The sequence below is a fragment of the Lissotriton helveticus genome, chromosome 12 (genome assembly GCF_964261635.1).
Source record: "Lissotriton helveticus chromosome 12, aLisHel1.1, whole genome shotgun sequence".
NCBI classification, from domain to species: domain Eukaryota; kingdom Metazoa; phylum Chordata; class Amphibia; order Caudata; family Salamandridae; genus Lissotriton; species Lissotriton helveticus.
The window spans coordinates 235,483,084-235,499,364 of record NC_136073.1 but is presented as its reverse complement, the minus strand read 5'-3'; the positions used below and the strand labels follow the sequence as shown (position 1 = coordinate 235,499,364).

Below are 16,281 nucleotides of genomic sequence, written 5' to 3'. Positions count from 1 at the left end.
CAAAAAACTCTACCACCAGTTTCGTGTAGGTTCCCTGCCTTTAAGATCTTTTACTAGGAACTGGTCCAATCGAGTGAGTGATTCCTGTCCTTGGTGCCCTGGACACAAGGAGAGCATGGGTCACCTTTTATTTGTTTGCGAGGCCTATCATGCTCCAAGAAGTAAATGGTTAGGGCCCATTTGTCGACACCTTAAAGTGAGAGGGAGTGCAGAGGCCATGTGGGCACTTCATACGAATACCTCTGAGGTGGTAGTGGTCGCTGTAGCAAAATACCTGGGTTGGACATGGGCGATTAGATCAAGACTCTTACAAGAACCTTGTTTTTGAATTCGATTCTGTCTCTGTTTTCTATTTTTATACAGGTTTTTCTTGTTATACATCTATTAGGTCTTTATCATACTGTTTAATTCTAGTATTAGTGTAGAAATGTGTTGAAAGGTTTTGAGATACATGATTTTGCAATCTGTAATTATGATGGTTTTAAAAGAAATTCCATTCCCTCTTCCTTTTTCACAATGTATGCTCAATTTTATTGTTTTTAATTGTCTTTTATGATTCTATAAATCGAAATAAAGACTTTAAAACCTGAAACCTGATTTACATGGTACATGTTCTTTGCAGCAGGCACATTAACTCTCTGTGCTACATTTCCAGGAGTCAACCCTTCCACTAGACAAAACTCTGATCTCTCCCTAGGAAGAACATTAATCACCGAAGTTATCATGACATTTTTATTGTTGCTGAAAATTGCTGGAGGCCAGGAAGGAAGCAGCAAGTGTTTTTTAAAACCATAATATACTTGCAAACACTACGCACCCACCCAAAATAGGTACCCAGTGCGGTCACACCGTTCACACCGCCCTAACCTGCCCAGGTTCATGTGACCTCAGTGACAGTCACAGTGACTGGATCACTGTTCTAGGGTGTGCTGCTTCGTAGGCCTGCCTGCAAGACTGGAGATTAACTTCAGTATGGATTGTGGAGGACAGGCCTTCAAAGTTAACCCACAATTGACACCACTAGGGTACACCTGCTTGTGCTAAGACATCAGGCCTTCTAAGGTCTTTTGGGTCCTTCAAAGGTCAAGCATGGGAATATGCTCCTTCAGTAGAGTAGTCTGGTGGACTGGTCATAAAGGCTGAACCCAGTTCCAAATTCGACAGCTCTGGCCATAGTGCCACATCCTCTCCCCCACTGAACTCCATACTGCCCCACTGAGAACTCGCACTGCCTTCAGCTACAACCAAATTGTGCCCGCTATAAACACTTGGATATGCCTTAATTCAAATTATGCACTTGATAAGAGTAATGTCCTGCCTAAAAAAAAAAAAAAAGCAAACGCTCATAGGGAATGCATGATTAAGTAAAACTTTGCATGTGAAATGGAAGCAGAAACAACATGGTTACCTTAACGATCTCTCACTCCCTATTCCCAAATCAGCGAGTGGTTTTACCTGAAAAGTTAAGTTCATGACTAGAGGGACCTGAAGGGAACTGTTTCAATGTCCATTGCTTATATCCTTACAAAACCTAAGCAGTATGGTTTAAAAAGACCACGTCCATCAACACAGAGCCATGGTACACATTTTGTTTTCCAATCCACCCAACAACCAGATATTGCAATACATCCAGGAATGGTACACTTCCCCACCTGGGGACAACAATGCTGATGTGTTTAGATCTGAATAAAACCAATCTGGCCACTTTGCATCCACTCTGTCTTGCTTTATTTAGTTATGTATTTATTTTTCATATTTAAAACCTTTTATTTATTTCTCTCCATCCTGAGGCTGCACTTTGAAATAGAAAAATTTCTGAAAAAGGGCCTTTCCCGCAAGAGTGTGTATCTTTTTTGGATCCATTATACAGGGAAGCAACTAAATGAAAGAAGGAAAGAGGTTGTGAACCGTTTCTTCAAGTCATGGTTTTCAGTAAGCAACAAGTGCGTGTCTGCCTTGTAGTGTGTGCGCGTGGTGGAAGCGTGTGAGGCAGAGGAGAAGCCATACGCGCGCACATCGCCTAAACCCACAACAATAGTCTCGCCAAGCGAAGCAGCGCATGTGCTGCGTTCGCTAGACGAGAGCTAAAAAGAAGCATATGAAATTACGGAGACCTCTCTTTCATAGTAGTTCAAAATTCCCCTCCAGAGTACCAAAAAATAGTAAAAAGCAAAATCTCACTCCTTGAACTGGGCTAACCCCAAAAGTAAACTAATCTAGTCTGCTAGATCAGTGAAAAAGTAATCTTCAAAAACTCCTGATAAATGAAAGTACACTAGTGCGGTCTTGGTTTACATACCATGGCAAGGTTATGGGAACGGATTCCTTGTATATTGGGAATCTGGTACTGTTCTGTCCTTGTACATCGGTACTGAACTGGTTCTTACAACAGCAGTAGAATTGACACAATGATTAACTGGGTCTTATTACATTAGGACAGCAGTGGTTCTTGCACCACTGAATGGATTGCACATGAACATACATAAGGCCCTAATATTTTGTAAAGGAACGGTTTGGCCACATGCAGAATTGGTGGTAGTGCTTCAAGGGCTTCTATTGCATTTGTGTAGCAGAGGTGTCTCAACCAAAGTAGGAGTTGGATCTATGCAGTCTAGTTAAATAATGCAGCGATGACTACTGAACCAGCTTGGCCTAGGGCGTTGGTTATGAGAAGCATCTAGATGGTTCTAGTATATAGTGGCATTGATTCTGTAATGCAGCGCCAGATTGCAAAACTGTGACTCTAGCCTCATTGTGCACTAGCCCAGAAATGTTTTCTGTCCCACAACCTTGAGTTAGATGCAATGTTCTAGGTGGTCCTAATAAAGGCGTAGAACTGTGATGCTTGCACCACAGCTCGGGGAGGAACGCTGACCAACCACGAAGTGTCAACCAGTTCTGCAGATATGTTAACTTATATGTTTGGTTAGGGGTTGGAATAGCTCCAAGATATCCCCAGTATTATTCTCCGTATATTCTGCCCTTATTTCCTTCGGTGAAAAAACTATTTTTAACCTTTTAGGAAGGCTTGGTGTGTTTATTTCTTGTCTGTTCTGTGTGCCTGGTGCAATGGGGAGAACATTACCTGAACCATTGAGCGATCAGCACAGTCGATGAGGCAAACTCCAAACGCTCTTGTGCGGTGGTACGCGGTTCAGAAATAGAGGGCACGGGGACAGCAGCTGCCATTTCATGTTGGGATTCTCTATTTTTGAGCAGCACTTTCACCCAGGATTTAATTATTTTTTTTATTTCCTGCTCCAAGTGGCATCCCCCTTTTTAGAATAGTAAATAAAATAAGCAAAATAGCGGCAGCGTCCTGCTGTATGCGTAGTCATACTGAACTACGATAGCGACATGACTCCTACGTATTAATTTACATGTATGCATCATCTTATTTTATATATCTATTTATTTTTGGCCACTATAGGTGTGGCAGGGTATACTCAGACATGAGTCCCTTTCTCACTTCTCCATCAGGATTCAAGCAAGCCGGGCCGAAGAGGCTGAAATGCCAGAAACCGGTCCCCGGTAGCTTGTCTCCTTTCTGGTGAAGAATTGGCTTGGTAGTTTGGTCTGCCCTGTTCCCATGATGCACTGGGCCAGGGACAGACTAATTTGCATATAGCCAGGTTCTGAGCTGGGATGGGGCAGTGAGATAAATAACGGTGATGGATCAAGCCCTGATCTTTGGACTGGGTAAGAGTGGTCTGCTTAATTCAGACACTCTGTTCATCACCACCCCCTTTTCTGAATCGTGCAGCATGGTGTCAACAAAAACATTGGCAAACCCAGTAGGTTGAAAAGTCACAACTTACTGGCTTTGCCATTGCTTTTTTTCTTTTCTGAAAATTGCCTCATTTTTATTTCAAGTGCCAGGAAGGCTACAGGATGTCGCCACTTTTATTAATAAGCCAGGCAATAAATGAAATTAATTGCTTACAGTGTGTTTCAAATTTTTACTTTCAAGGCTAAGGAAAAGTCAGCCATGAGCGCAGAAAGTGAAGAGCAGAAACTGGAGCGTGTCCGGCAGCAGGTGAGGGCATTCCCGGATTTCCCATCACCTGGAATCAACTTTCGGTGAGAGGTAGGGTTAGGGCATGGTGGTTTGTAGTAGAAACAGCAATAACATACTTTACCCCGATTTTCCATTATTTCTCACATGCACAGTTGTTTTTCAAATACCTAATTTTGTTATTCCATTAATTTAAATATATGTCCAAGTATCTTCTAACTTTTACATCTTTATTTTATGCACAGTCTTCTTTTTATTGAAGGCCTTGACTTGACATCCATATTTGCTGCAATTAGAATAAGTATCCTGGCCTCATTTCATGATTTTCATTGTGAACCTTCCAAAGGAGACTTAAACCATTTTTTCATAAGACATTATATTTGGGGCAACTAAGCAGAAATTGCAATAAGCTCTGTCTTGCCACACCTTCAGGTTTGAAGCGGGGAACCCATATACTTTCACCTCCATCTATCTATCTATCTACTCGTTTTATTTTACAATCTCAGTTCAAAGAGTATTTTGATTCTCACGCAGAAAATTTTCTTAGTTGATGTTATAAATATTTAGAACCTTACTAATGTGATTGAGAAGTCTATGTGGTTAATGGTTCCGATGCCGGCATACGTTAATGTTATCAGCCAGTTGAATCTTTCTGGGCAGTTCATAACCGCCATGCATGTCTAAATGAATCTCTGCCCGGTTAGGTTCAGTGTTACCAGTCTGATGTTTTTCTTCAAGTTGCTTTTCCCCTTGAGAATGGGTAGTGTCCCCAAAGGGCTCTTCTCACATGCAGTCTTTTGCCTAACTTCACCATTAGTTGTTGACATCTGATTGTAACCTGCTGCTCGTAGGTTTAAAATTTGTCATTGACAACTGTTTCTATCATCCCTCTGGAGCTCAATAGAATTAGGAAACTTCCAACAAGGAGCAACACCTCACGGACAAAGGGAACAGGGTTTTTCCCCCAAAACACAAAACAGAAGTTTTCCCCTTTGTGAAATAACTCGTACAGCATTTTTCTTTGTTTTGACAATATCCTTCCTATATACCACGTAAATATGCTTAAATACCCTGAAAAAAGTTGCAATTTTTTAAAATGTAAATATTATTTAATATATTTCATTTCGCTTAATACAAAATTACAAATATGAATAAAATTACAAAAATTCATGCAATTTAAAATGTATTAAACATCACCAAATGCGCACACCTCATATAAGAATATTGTATATCAGTCATAACGATTTAGCTAGTTTCTGTGGTCCACCACTGCACAGCTTCAGCAGGAGATTAAAAGCTTAGAAACTGCTCATGCTATGGCCATGCAAGATAGCAAGCTCCTATCAGAATGAACACAAAACAAGCATTTGCAATGCAATAGGTATCACATTTACGTGAGTTTAAGCTATTGGCATTGTAAATGACAAAGCCTTTTATTTCTTTTTTAAAAAACCAAAACATAAACAAAAGGCATTACAATTTTTAATGTCAATAGCTCAAACTTGCATACATGCAAAACCTATTGCATTGCAGGGAAATAGGCGTTCATTTGAGCGTTGGTTTGAGAATGTTAGTTGGATTGAAAAGGATAATCGAGGGAAAGAAGAGGGAAGTATCTAGGTCTCTGCTGAATTGTGCAACGAAAGGACAACTTCTGATGTGATCTCCCACTTTGCCAAATCACAAGGTTCTGGTGATATTTTAATACAGAATAAGGCCCTTGAATGTCTTCCTTTGTTATGTGTCCTCTCAGACTGTTTTCACGCACAGTAGAAGAATCGCTCACTTATGCTCTAGAAGACGAGACTTGAAAAACTGATGTATCACTAGGGACTAAGTGGATTTGGAAGAATAATTTCCGAGGTAGTATCACCCTCTTTGACACATCAGTAGTTAAAATGTGTATATTCTTTTTAAATAATTAGAAAGTAAACAGGATCGATCTTTATAAACCCACTACTTCATTACACATTATTTATTCATAAGTAACCGGGTACTTTGTGGAGGAAGACACATCCAAAGAGTTAAACACTAAAACGAGGAACACTACCAGAAAAAAAGCTGCCCAAAACTATCCAGTGATTACAACACTTCCATGGATTAAATTAGTCTACTCGACTATGTTCAACACTTTAGTTACAGGTTAAGAAGAATGAAATGGGGAACAGCAGAGCACGCAGCTGTAGATCATGAGCGAATAAGTCACATCTGCATAAAAACAGAAACCATCTCCAGGGAAGCAGTTCTCCTTTTGAAGAAATTTGAAAGTAGAACTTGTGGTGGACAGTGTAATCTATTTGTGCAATAACATACATTTGAGTCGCGTCTATCATTTGTACATATCCTATTTTATTCCTGACTTTATTTAGGAGTCTCCAAAAACGCTATCATCCTCGCAAATTAGAGCCCAGGAATACTCTGGGTGTGCAGAAGCTTTCCTGCCACCCTACAAGTAGGCACAGCAAATGCTTAGCACGAAGTGCTGTGAAAGGAAATGAAACTCCACCTACATTTTAAAAGGTGAAGCACATTTACTGATGTCACAGAGCAAGCTTACTGTATTAACCTTCGTAACCGTGGTGGCACTTTTCTGTACATATTAAGTATATATGCGTTATAAGGGTAGTGAAGAGGATTATAAACATATAGAGGGCACACTCTTATGGCATGTTTTCTACTATAATCTTCAAAGTATCGTACAACAACAACAAAAATCGGGAAAAATGTACTTTATTGTGAATGCAAATAATGCCATTGAGAAATAATACGTTTTACTGGTAAATGGATGTAAATTTAAACAAAAGAAAATGACTTACTTTTGTGCCATGATTTTCATCAGGAAATTGCCCATAACAATGGTGTGGCAGCAATTCCAAAGTAAAGCTAGCCATGCTGCTTAAAACAATGCACATTTCAGGAGATTAACAAATCGAGCACTAAAAAGGTTAATAAGATGGCAGAAGGGAGACTGATCACACACGCTTGTGGCGGGTACGATGTCTGGCAGACATTTCAAATATCAAAAACCAAGAACCCAGGCACTCTAACCATTCATACGTACAGTTTTTAAAATAAGTCTCTAGAGCAAGGAAAACGCCAAACTGATGAGAGAAACTTTCTGTCACAGGAATTATGAGAACCAAATTTGTTCATTAGTTACAATGATTTATTTACTAATAAATATCCAAAAAGATTTTTTCTCAATAGCTCTACATCCAATATCTTAACATTCACAAAGGACGGGTTCAGTGATGTGCTTAAAGTTCCAGTTCTTTGTCATGTAGAACGAAAACAGCCAACTCGCGATTCGTCACCACCGTGACTTCCTCAAGGCTTAAATAGTGTTCACACCGGAGCCTGAAAAACTTTTTCTTGGCTCTGATATCCAGAAATATGGAAAATCCTTGGTCCTCACTCGAAACTTTGTATAGACGGATTGTAATGCTTCTGATCCCCTTCTTTTCTTGTTGTATCCTAGGCACCGAAGCCTGGTTTCCCATATGCTTAATAGGCCGCAACTACTTTAGCTACAGGCAAATATTTTTCTCCTTGACTGATGATAAATTGAGTATGACTGAAAGTAAAATCTGAATTAATGACCCCGGGGCAGAGTCAGCACAAGGCAGGAATCCTAGCAACACGCGGCTCTGGGCTCCTAAATCCTAAAAGCGACACCCCGATGTAGCAGAGCACTTCTTGAATACAAGATTGTGAAGGAGAATTTCCTAAAACCACATAAACCTAAATAAGTGTGTCTAAACCCGAAAAACCACTACACGAATTGTGTGAGTACGAATTTTTATGTTTGTTAGTCCTGACGAAAGCTCCATAGACCCATCCGGGCCCAAGGAGCTGAAACATGTCGACGTAGCCTTTTGATTATACTACTGGACCTAGTAACTTGGTCTACAAGGAGTATCACTTATTTTTAAAGCGAGTGGTTAAAACAACCTTCATTAAAAAACCTCCGGGTTGTTTACCATTTTTTAACGATTAATTCCTTTTTTTGCACAATTTACTTTTACACTTTTTTCCACTCAATTTCTCTGGATGCTGCACCCTAGACCAGAGGCGCCTCGGGTTGAGGCTGGCAAATTTACCACTTCGGAGTAGCCAATGATAACTGCCATAACTCTAATGTGGGGCGGATGAACCAGATATACCGCACCTCCTTCCAACCATAACATAGAGTTTTTTGAAGCTACTCTGATCTTTGTTCCTTGCACCAATGGTCATAAGGTGTAACTAGTGTCCGTTTCTCTATTGATGAATTTATATTTTCTCCCTCTGTCTATTTCTGCACTCCCATGCCTGCTCCTCTGTCAGGAGACTTGTCATGGAAAACGATTTAACTAGTTGGATTGTTCTTGAAAACTACACCTGTTTACGTCCTGAATTTCTGAAAACTTGTTCATACCTCCAGCGTTGATCGCAAGAGAGAGGCGTTGCCGATACCAACTTTGGAACATTGTTCACCTCAGAAGAAGGAAGTTTATTTTTTGCTTCTGAAGTCTCTTCGAGAAGTTGAACCAAAGTCTGCAGAGAAATTACCAAACTCTGAAGACTCATTAAGAAAACTTAAAGCACATTAGAGGAAAGCTTGACATGCAAACGCTGAGAAGTTATTAGTTGTTTTCAAGTCCCAGGTGCTGCTTAATGTTTTCTCATTCCAAAATGTATGTTTTTCTTTTCTTCTAGAGACATCACCCCCTTGCTGAAAGACCCATCTGCCTTCCGCACTGCAATGGATCTGATGGAGGCACATGTGAGAAAATGTTTTCCGCAGGTTGATGTGATTGCAGGTAAGATATTGACAGTCTTACTGTGTAGAACAGGAATTGCGGTTGAGTCTCCGTGATCAGTACAGAGTACAGAAGACCTGGATTGAACAGAAAATGACTTCCCTCCTGCTATTTATCTAGGTGGATCCATGGCAGAGTCTTGAGTAACTCAAGTAGGGCACACACTGGCTCCTGTGTTTCAACGTGGAAGTAAACTTAAATGGTGGAACAAGTGTTACACTTGCGGGAGGAATAGGCAGTACACTAATTTTAGTCTTTACGGGTTTTATTTTTAGATACAGTGAGTCTGAGCTTTTCTTCCTGTTGGTTATGGCTCCTCGAGGGGAACGGCTCCTCGCCGCCTTTCGGATCCCGGATTCCGTAGAAGTAGCCCTGCGTCCTCTGTCGGGTTTCCGTCGAGGTGATTCTCCTTCAGCTTCCGTCTTGCCTCTCGAGTAAAACAAAGAGAAGACGACGGGGTATCAGTTGTTGTTTTTACTATATTAGTTCCTACGGGGAAAGGGAGTGAGGATCCACTACTGGTGCAGTCTCCTAAACTAATGCCGTAGTGAGTGGGGTTTTGTGCTCAGGGAAAAGGGTGTACCAGGAAGGGTGAGTAACTCCCGGGCTTTAATCGGTAGCTGCTGTCTTACGAAAAACCCAGCCACTGAATTTCTCACGTACCTGGCTGAGCCATACACCTCCCGCGGGTGTATGGCTGGGCGGCTCGTGTTGTCGGTGGCCTCCTGGCTTCAACGCCTCCCTGCCTTCTTTCCGCGTCCGTTGTATTCTTCTGCTCCGTTCCGCTCTCCTCCACTCCGCTCTCTCCTGGTGAATAGACACACCCTCGATTCCTCGTTTCCGGCATAAGACGTCTCCGAGTCCTGACGAGACTCCTCCCAGTCATAGGTCCATTCCGCATTAAAGGGCCACTGTTCTTCCTGTGTTTCTATTTCAGTTTCAACATTCTGTGGGAAGTATAATGGGTAAGAGGTAGTAGCGGACACGTGTCTCTTTGTATTTCGTGTACAGTCTGGCACTTGAGATGCTCCCATAGTGTTACAACAAGTTATGCGGTTCAAGCAACAAGGCTTAGCTGTATTTTTTTAAACCATGGCTAATGGTACCATTAAAGCATTGTCTGATCTTTCGCTCCTACTCCCGAAACCTATCCTCTTCATACTCTTTTGCAAACTTAGTATTTTGCCCACTCATGAGTGACCCTCTAAAACCTTTCCACCCTTGGATGGAATCTGGTCACTCTCATTTGGCTGCTCATCACCACTCCCTGGTTAATATTCTTGAGCTTCCCACTCTCATTGAACCTTCCTTTAGATGAGGCTACAAGCCTACTCCTACTCTTCAGACACTATCAAAGGAATAGCTACCGTCGCTGATGATATAAGATGCTAATTATATGCGAAAGAGACTCTCCCACATCTCGCCTTCATTCCATGGGCAATCTTAGCTATTAGATTGCAGCAACATTATTTGCGAACACCTTCAAACATCATACACCACAAAAAAACGACCAATTTAGAGCATGCCAGAAAACACAAGCTGCACCATCTATCCACAACAAACTGGGCAGCGACTTACTTCACCACCCAGAAATTGCTTCCAGGCCTGTTTCAGGCTAGGAAAGCACTCTATAACTGCCTCGACACAGGTGAGAACTATGCAACCTTTTCTAAGTTGAGGCATTATTGTTATGATTTTTGGGCAAGTTAGTAACCTCGGACTTACTGAAACCATTCAGGAGATCAAAATTAGGGGTGGGCGGAATTTGCGTAGTCGTGCTACGAAAAGCTCTGCGGAACGGTAAAAAATCTCAGCGAGGACGCGAAAGTTCAGCGAACACGTGGAATTGCTTGTTTCGCCGGTTTGCAATGCTTTTTTCCTGTTCACGAACGCTGTTTGCGTGCTTGGGGAGAAATATCTCGCAAACACGCATTTTGAAAGCGCGAACTAGCAAAGAATTCCGCGTAGCAGCGGATCGGGGATTTTTTGGCAATTCCACATTCTCCGAGGAATGCAAAATTACCTAAATTCCGCGAGCGAACAGAATTTACCGCCCAGGCCCAATAAAAAAAAATTGAGAATTTTATCTGGGATTGATGCGTAGACATTTCACTTTAAAGTAGTGCTTTGTCTTCTACAAAATAATGTATGCCACAATAATTCATTTTGAGCAACATCTTTCATTCAAGTTCTAAGAAGTGTGGGACCTTCACTGTAAAAATGTACAAGATTCATAAGTATGAGGTTCAAACCTATCAGTGGAGCTGCATTGAAAGTATCAAGCTGTTGCCCAGGTCCGGTTTTGAAAGAAACTGAACGATGAATATTTGTTTCAGATATTTCTTGGTGCAACAAATTCTGATGAAAAGTAGCGTGAAGTGATAGTCTTTCCTTTGCTGCACGTTAACTAATCCTTCTCACTGCCACCTGATTAGAAATCGCACAACAGCAGTTATTGTGGCACAACAGGTGCACAAACCTACTCAAAAGGAGGTCGGTGGAGCCCATGATGGTTGCACGGAAGAGGTTTTTGTTGCTGGGCACCCTGATATAATACTTTTGGGCAATGTAGAACCTGGCTTTCATTCTTCTGCGCGTGCTAAGTTGCACAGTGATGGATGGACTGCGGTGTTAGAAGGAAATTGTGAGATAATTAAAGAAAGTCCTAAGGATGTTCAGTTATTATCTGCTTGCCAGTTGTTTTATTTGGCAAATGCCTAATGGAGATATACTATTTTACTGGTCCACTCTGGGCCTAACTGATCTTGTTCCTCACCAGTAACCCTGACTGTAACATCTGACATGACACGCACTAGAGCAAAATTGTCAAATGCATGTTACAAGACCCAGCTAAGCCAAGTAAGTTGACTATGTGGTGCCCAAACCACTTGCCTTCATACATCCACCTGCTTTCCTTCAGGCAGTTGATCTCTCTAGTCTCTTCAAAGACGAGCTAGCAAGTAGCAAAGCTTTACAGCCCTAATAATTAATAGCAACATCATACACACACTGTTCAAGTAAAAAGGCAGCAACCACCTAATTCTGAATAAGACCAGTACACAGCACCGATAATGCTTCTTCTCAAATGGATTCAGAGAAGACTTAAGAGACGGTAATCTCCGAATCAGTTGGAAAGTCACAGTATTGCCAGTAGCATTGCAAGGCCCAAAGTCAGAATGTCCACTATATAAATGCAAACAACCTAACCTGCATTTATTGACTGTTTCTGCTGCTTTCCAAGTCTTTGGAGCGTGGTGGTGTTTAACTTTTCATACAGATGAGCATAGCCATATACGTATTGGGAGAGGTCTATACTAGAATAGGCGATATTACTGTGGCAGGAAGCATGTGTTGTTCTGGGTAGTAGACCCCTATTGACTGCAGTGTGCTGTGGAAGTTGGAGTTACAGCTACTCTACGCATACTTTCAATCCCCATCATTTTGTTTACGTCGTTGTTAGAAGAGATTCACAGGTGGACGGGCACTGTTTAAGTTAATTAGAAACTAAATCTCAGTGCATCATGTGAGTCTGCACCAGGTTCATGCTGCTAGATGATTGTACTGGGAATTGTGTGACTAAAGCGATTGGTTAAGTGAAGAATGGTGAGGGCAAATGGACAATGGAGCCAGGGCCTGTGTGGATCAGAAAAATGGAGAAGACCGCAGGAAGCCACCTGTGAACAAGGGAGGTAAATGGGGCAATATGTGCGTAGAGGTGTCGAAATGGATTGTTACCAACCTAATGCAAACGAAGTGTTATAGGGTTGCATGCCATTCTCGTTTTATTGTGATTCCTCTTTAGATATGCAGAGGCAGGTAATGGATATGCCCACCGAAGGTAAAAATTGTTAATGGTATCTAGTGATATTTTTTTAATAATTGCTTTGCGTTACATTTATTTTGAGACCATTTGATTGAATTTTGTAGGGGAGGGGAAGTGAGGGAACAGAGAACAGATGGTAATGGACCGGTGTTGGCATGTTTGTGGGAGTACAAGGGAATAGGGTTTCTGTCTAGAGCAAATGGAACACGGGAAAGGTAAGCAGAAAGACGAGAACCAGAGAAAAGTAAAAATGGAAGAAATTAAGTTGTTGGAGTAGAAATAATCTTTTTACAATTAAGAAAAAAAAAATGTAACTGAAATTTTAAAACTTGTAATTCAAACACATTGTTTTGGATTAATAATGTAGATTCCTTTTATATTAGTACCGTGCATCCATCTATTTGAGCTATTTTCCCTTTTGCTAATGCTGTGTACCCTTTTATCCAATTCTCTTTTTACCGGGCTCTTACCCATTCAGTGAAGGCGTTCATCATTTTCTATACTAGGAGCGTGGATTCCCTTCTAAACTAATCCCCTGGAAGCAAAACTCCCCTTTATACTGGTCTGGCACTTGGGTTTCCTAACTTGACAGTTACTAACCTTTTTCCATTTTCTGCAGGTCTGGACTCTAGAGGTTTCTTGTTCGGCCCGGTTCTAGCCCAAAGACTTGGCATTGGGTTTGTTTTGATAAGAAAAAAGGGTAAGCTGCCGGGACCAACAGAGAGTGTGTCCTACTCTCTTGAGTATGGAAAGGTACGTCTGGGATCATCCTAATTAAGTGCACTTCTGTACTTTCTTGTGCTCTCTACTTGGGGCGTTATTCAACCTTCAAACAAATACACAAATGTCCAAGTTACACAGAGTATTACAGTCCGCTGCGTATGTTATCGAAAAGAGTGATACACTCACTTGGAAGCAGTGTTGCAAGTGTGCTCACATCCACCCTGCGAATGTGAATTAGAATGAAACCAACATTTTAAATGTAACTTTACAGACCCACCGTATCACCAGGTATGTTGCTATATCACTGCTTTCTTGGTCATATAGTTCAAAACACCAACCCTCACCACCACCCCCATGTAGGTATGAATCACACCCTGAATAGATGCCTTTACCCACTCTATTCTTCGTGAAGGCATGATAGAAAAATATCAAAGGACAGCATGTACAAGAAAAACTTGGAAATGGAGGAAAGAAAACTACATTGATTTTTGTTGCACAGACGTTATGTTAATTTTTAGTCTAGCCATTCTCGAAAGAGCATTCTGGCTAATGCTGGACGCGGATTAACCTTTAACAAAGCTGGAACAGGCAGAGGCATTGAAGGGAGCACTTAGATTTATGTCTGTTATAAAGAAATTAGCTGAGCAAACTACGTAAAATTAGAACCTTACAGGGTATAGAGCAACGAATGTTGCAGTAAAGCAAAAGGTTATTTGCAGACTATTTGAGGTTTTTACTTCAGAATATGAGCTTAAATGACACGCTCTTTCCTAATGCCCCAGTTGTATGTCTTTTCTGTTGTATGAGTAAGAACAAGACTGTTATATGCCTGTAAAATATCATAAAATCGCATCATAAAATCCTTTTTAATTTGCTTGGCTAGTTGTGATGAAAATGGTAATTGCTGATAGGGGAGAGATCCAAGACAAGCATTGTTAACCGATCATAGGTTTTCAGTCCTTAAAGTGTTTTGACCTCAAATGTTTTTATTGTTCAAAATATGTTCCTTCTTGATTTTCAATTGTTCATTGGTATATCTTTGTTACAATATCACATCTAGAAAGAGGCCGTAGTTTAGAAAATATTATGTAGTATTTATTTTAGTAAGTGATCATTTCCTCCATGATTATCTTATAATCGGGACTACTTTTTATCCGATTATTTATATGTATTGAAATATAGCACACACAAAACCATGAAACACATTGGATAAAAATTCAATTTAGTGCCTCAAAGAAGGTCCAGCACAGTATTCGGTGTAGTACACCTCCGATATTGGCAAAGTTGACAAGCAGCTCCTGCCATGTGCAACACCTTCAGCCGGCCCTGAATTTTTGGCCATTCGTGCTTAACAAGTTGCGATTTTGAGTTCTAATGGTAAAAGCGACATACACCCCGAATGAAAAATTGTTTGGCTGAAAAACAAAAGCTGACTGAGTCGCTCGTTACATGGAGCCAAACAATAGATATGCATTAGAAGAAAACCATTGTATTCCTTGCATACAGTCGTGAGGGACAGTTTTTTATGTACTCTGGAGCTTGTGTTCAACTTTTCCCTGCTATGTCTATTTTCCAAATGGATTTTTAGCTGGTCCTGTGCCATAATAGGCTGTCTCGTCATGACTTACTCGTATGCCCTCTCAATTATGCAGTATATCATTTCTTATAGAGACGCTTGGGAAATTGAATAACTATAAATGCAATCAAAAAATGCTCCAGTTTATAACCACCTTCTTCCAAAAACAGTGAGTTCAATAAACCTTTTAATAGTCGACCACTCAAAACCTACAGAAAAACAGAGTCCCTAAATATCTAATATTGAGAAATATGTGTCTAGTGAACTCTGTATAGTTATTTTTCGTTCATAACCTTGTGCATTCTGCCAACCTACCTCTAACATCTACTGTTATGAAAGTTGTCTTTTTTGTTTCTCTTAATTTGGGGTACTTTCTAAATTACACTTTGTGTACTTTACTTTTTTTTTAACCACCTATGCAAGTCTGTGCAGGATTGTGAGGGGCACTTGGTGACTTGAAGGCTGTGGCTGTTCATTTGTCACTTTTGCATTTCTTAAATTCTTAATAGGGAATGTTTTTTCACTTGTTGAAGAGAACTATAGATCACCATTCTATCATGGAGTGTTTTATGTTCATTGTTAGTGCTCGAAGAGTGTTTTTGTTCCACTGGTAATCACTAAGAACATCCAATTAAGCAGCCTCTTTTCTTTCTTTCCTATTGTTCTCCCACCTGCCCAAGACATTGAGCTATTGCGTGACTTCTTCAAATTAGTGTTGATTTGTCTTTTATGCATCAGTTATTTTATTTTACAGTTTTTCTATAGCGCAAACCAGACCCGAATCAGGTATCAGAGCGCTTTACATAGCACCAGTTGCATTACATGAGGACACATTTGTTGTTGTTTGGAACAGGGAGATTCAATTATTTGCCCAAAATTGCAGAATGTTCATTGCCGAGACTCTAACCCAGTTCCCCAGATTTGAGGTCGACCGCCCAAGCCATTAGGCCAACTCCTCTCCCCATCATTTATGTTTCTCAACTGAACTGTACTAACCGTGCATGATGATTAAGCATTGGTTTTAAGTGCGAAGTTAAAAAGTAGGTTCAGACATAGAGGAGTGAACATTAGCCGGTAGGAAGAATTATTTTGAGGAAAATTAAGCAGTGGTGGTTGCACAGCATCAGAAGTGGGACAAATCCAGAATGAACCATTATTGAGGCTGTAGAGGCCTCGCCCCCACAGGCGTGCCACTGAAATTTACATTAAAACCAGGAAGCGAGAACTCCAATCTATAGACAACATGTAGGCATTTGGAAACTGGTTAGCGCTTTCTTTAGGAAATTAATTTCACCCTGATGATTCTAGCACTAGGCAACAGGCACAGATTTCGGTTTTCATT

The 16,281-nt window shown here is 40.7% G+C and overlaps 1 protein-coding gene across 2 annotated transcripts in view; it reads left to right on the top strand.

The window, feature by feature from the left end:
* Positions 1 to 16,281, top strand: part of APRT (adenine phosphoribosyltransferase) — a 39,703-nt gene that overhangs the window by 16,197 nt on the left and 7,225 nt on the right. For both annotated transcript variants that reach the window (XM_078671379.1, XM_078671380.1), the window contains exons 2-4: positions 3,971 to 4,080; positions 8,714 to 8,817; positions 13,260 to 13,393. In XM_078671379.1, the coding sequence (XP_078527505.1) occupies positions 3,989 to 4,080; positions 8,714 to 8,817; positions 13,260 to 13,393 (330 nt within the window). In that variant the 5' untranslated portion in view covers positions 3,971 to 3,988. The remainder of the gene's footprint in view (positions 1 to 3,970; positions 4,081 to 8,713; positions 8,818 to 13,259; positions 13,394 to 16,281) is intronic.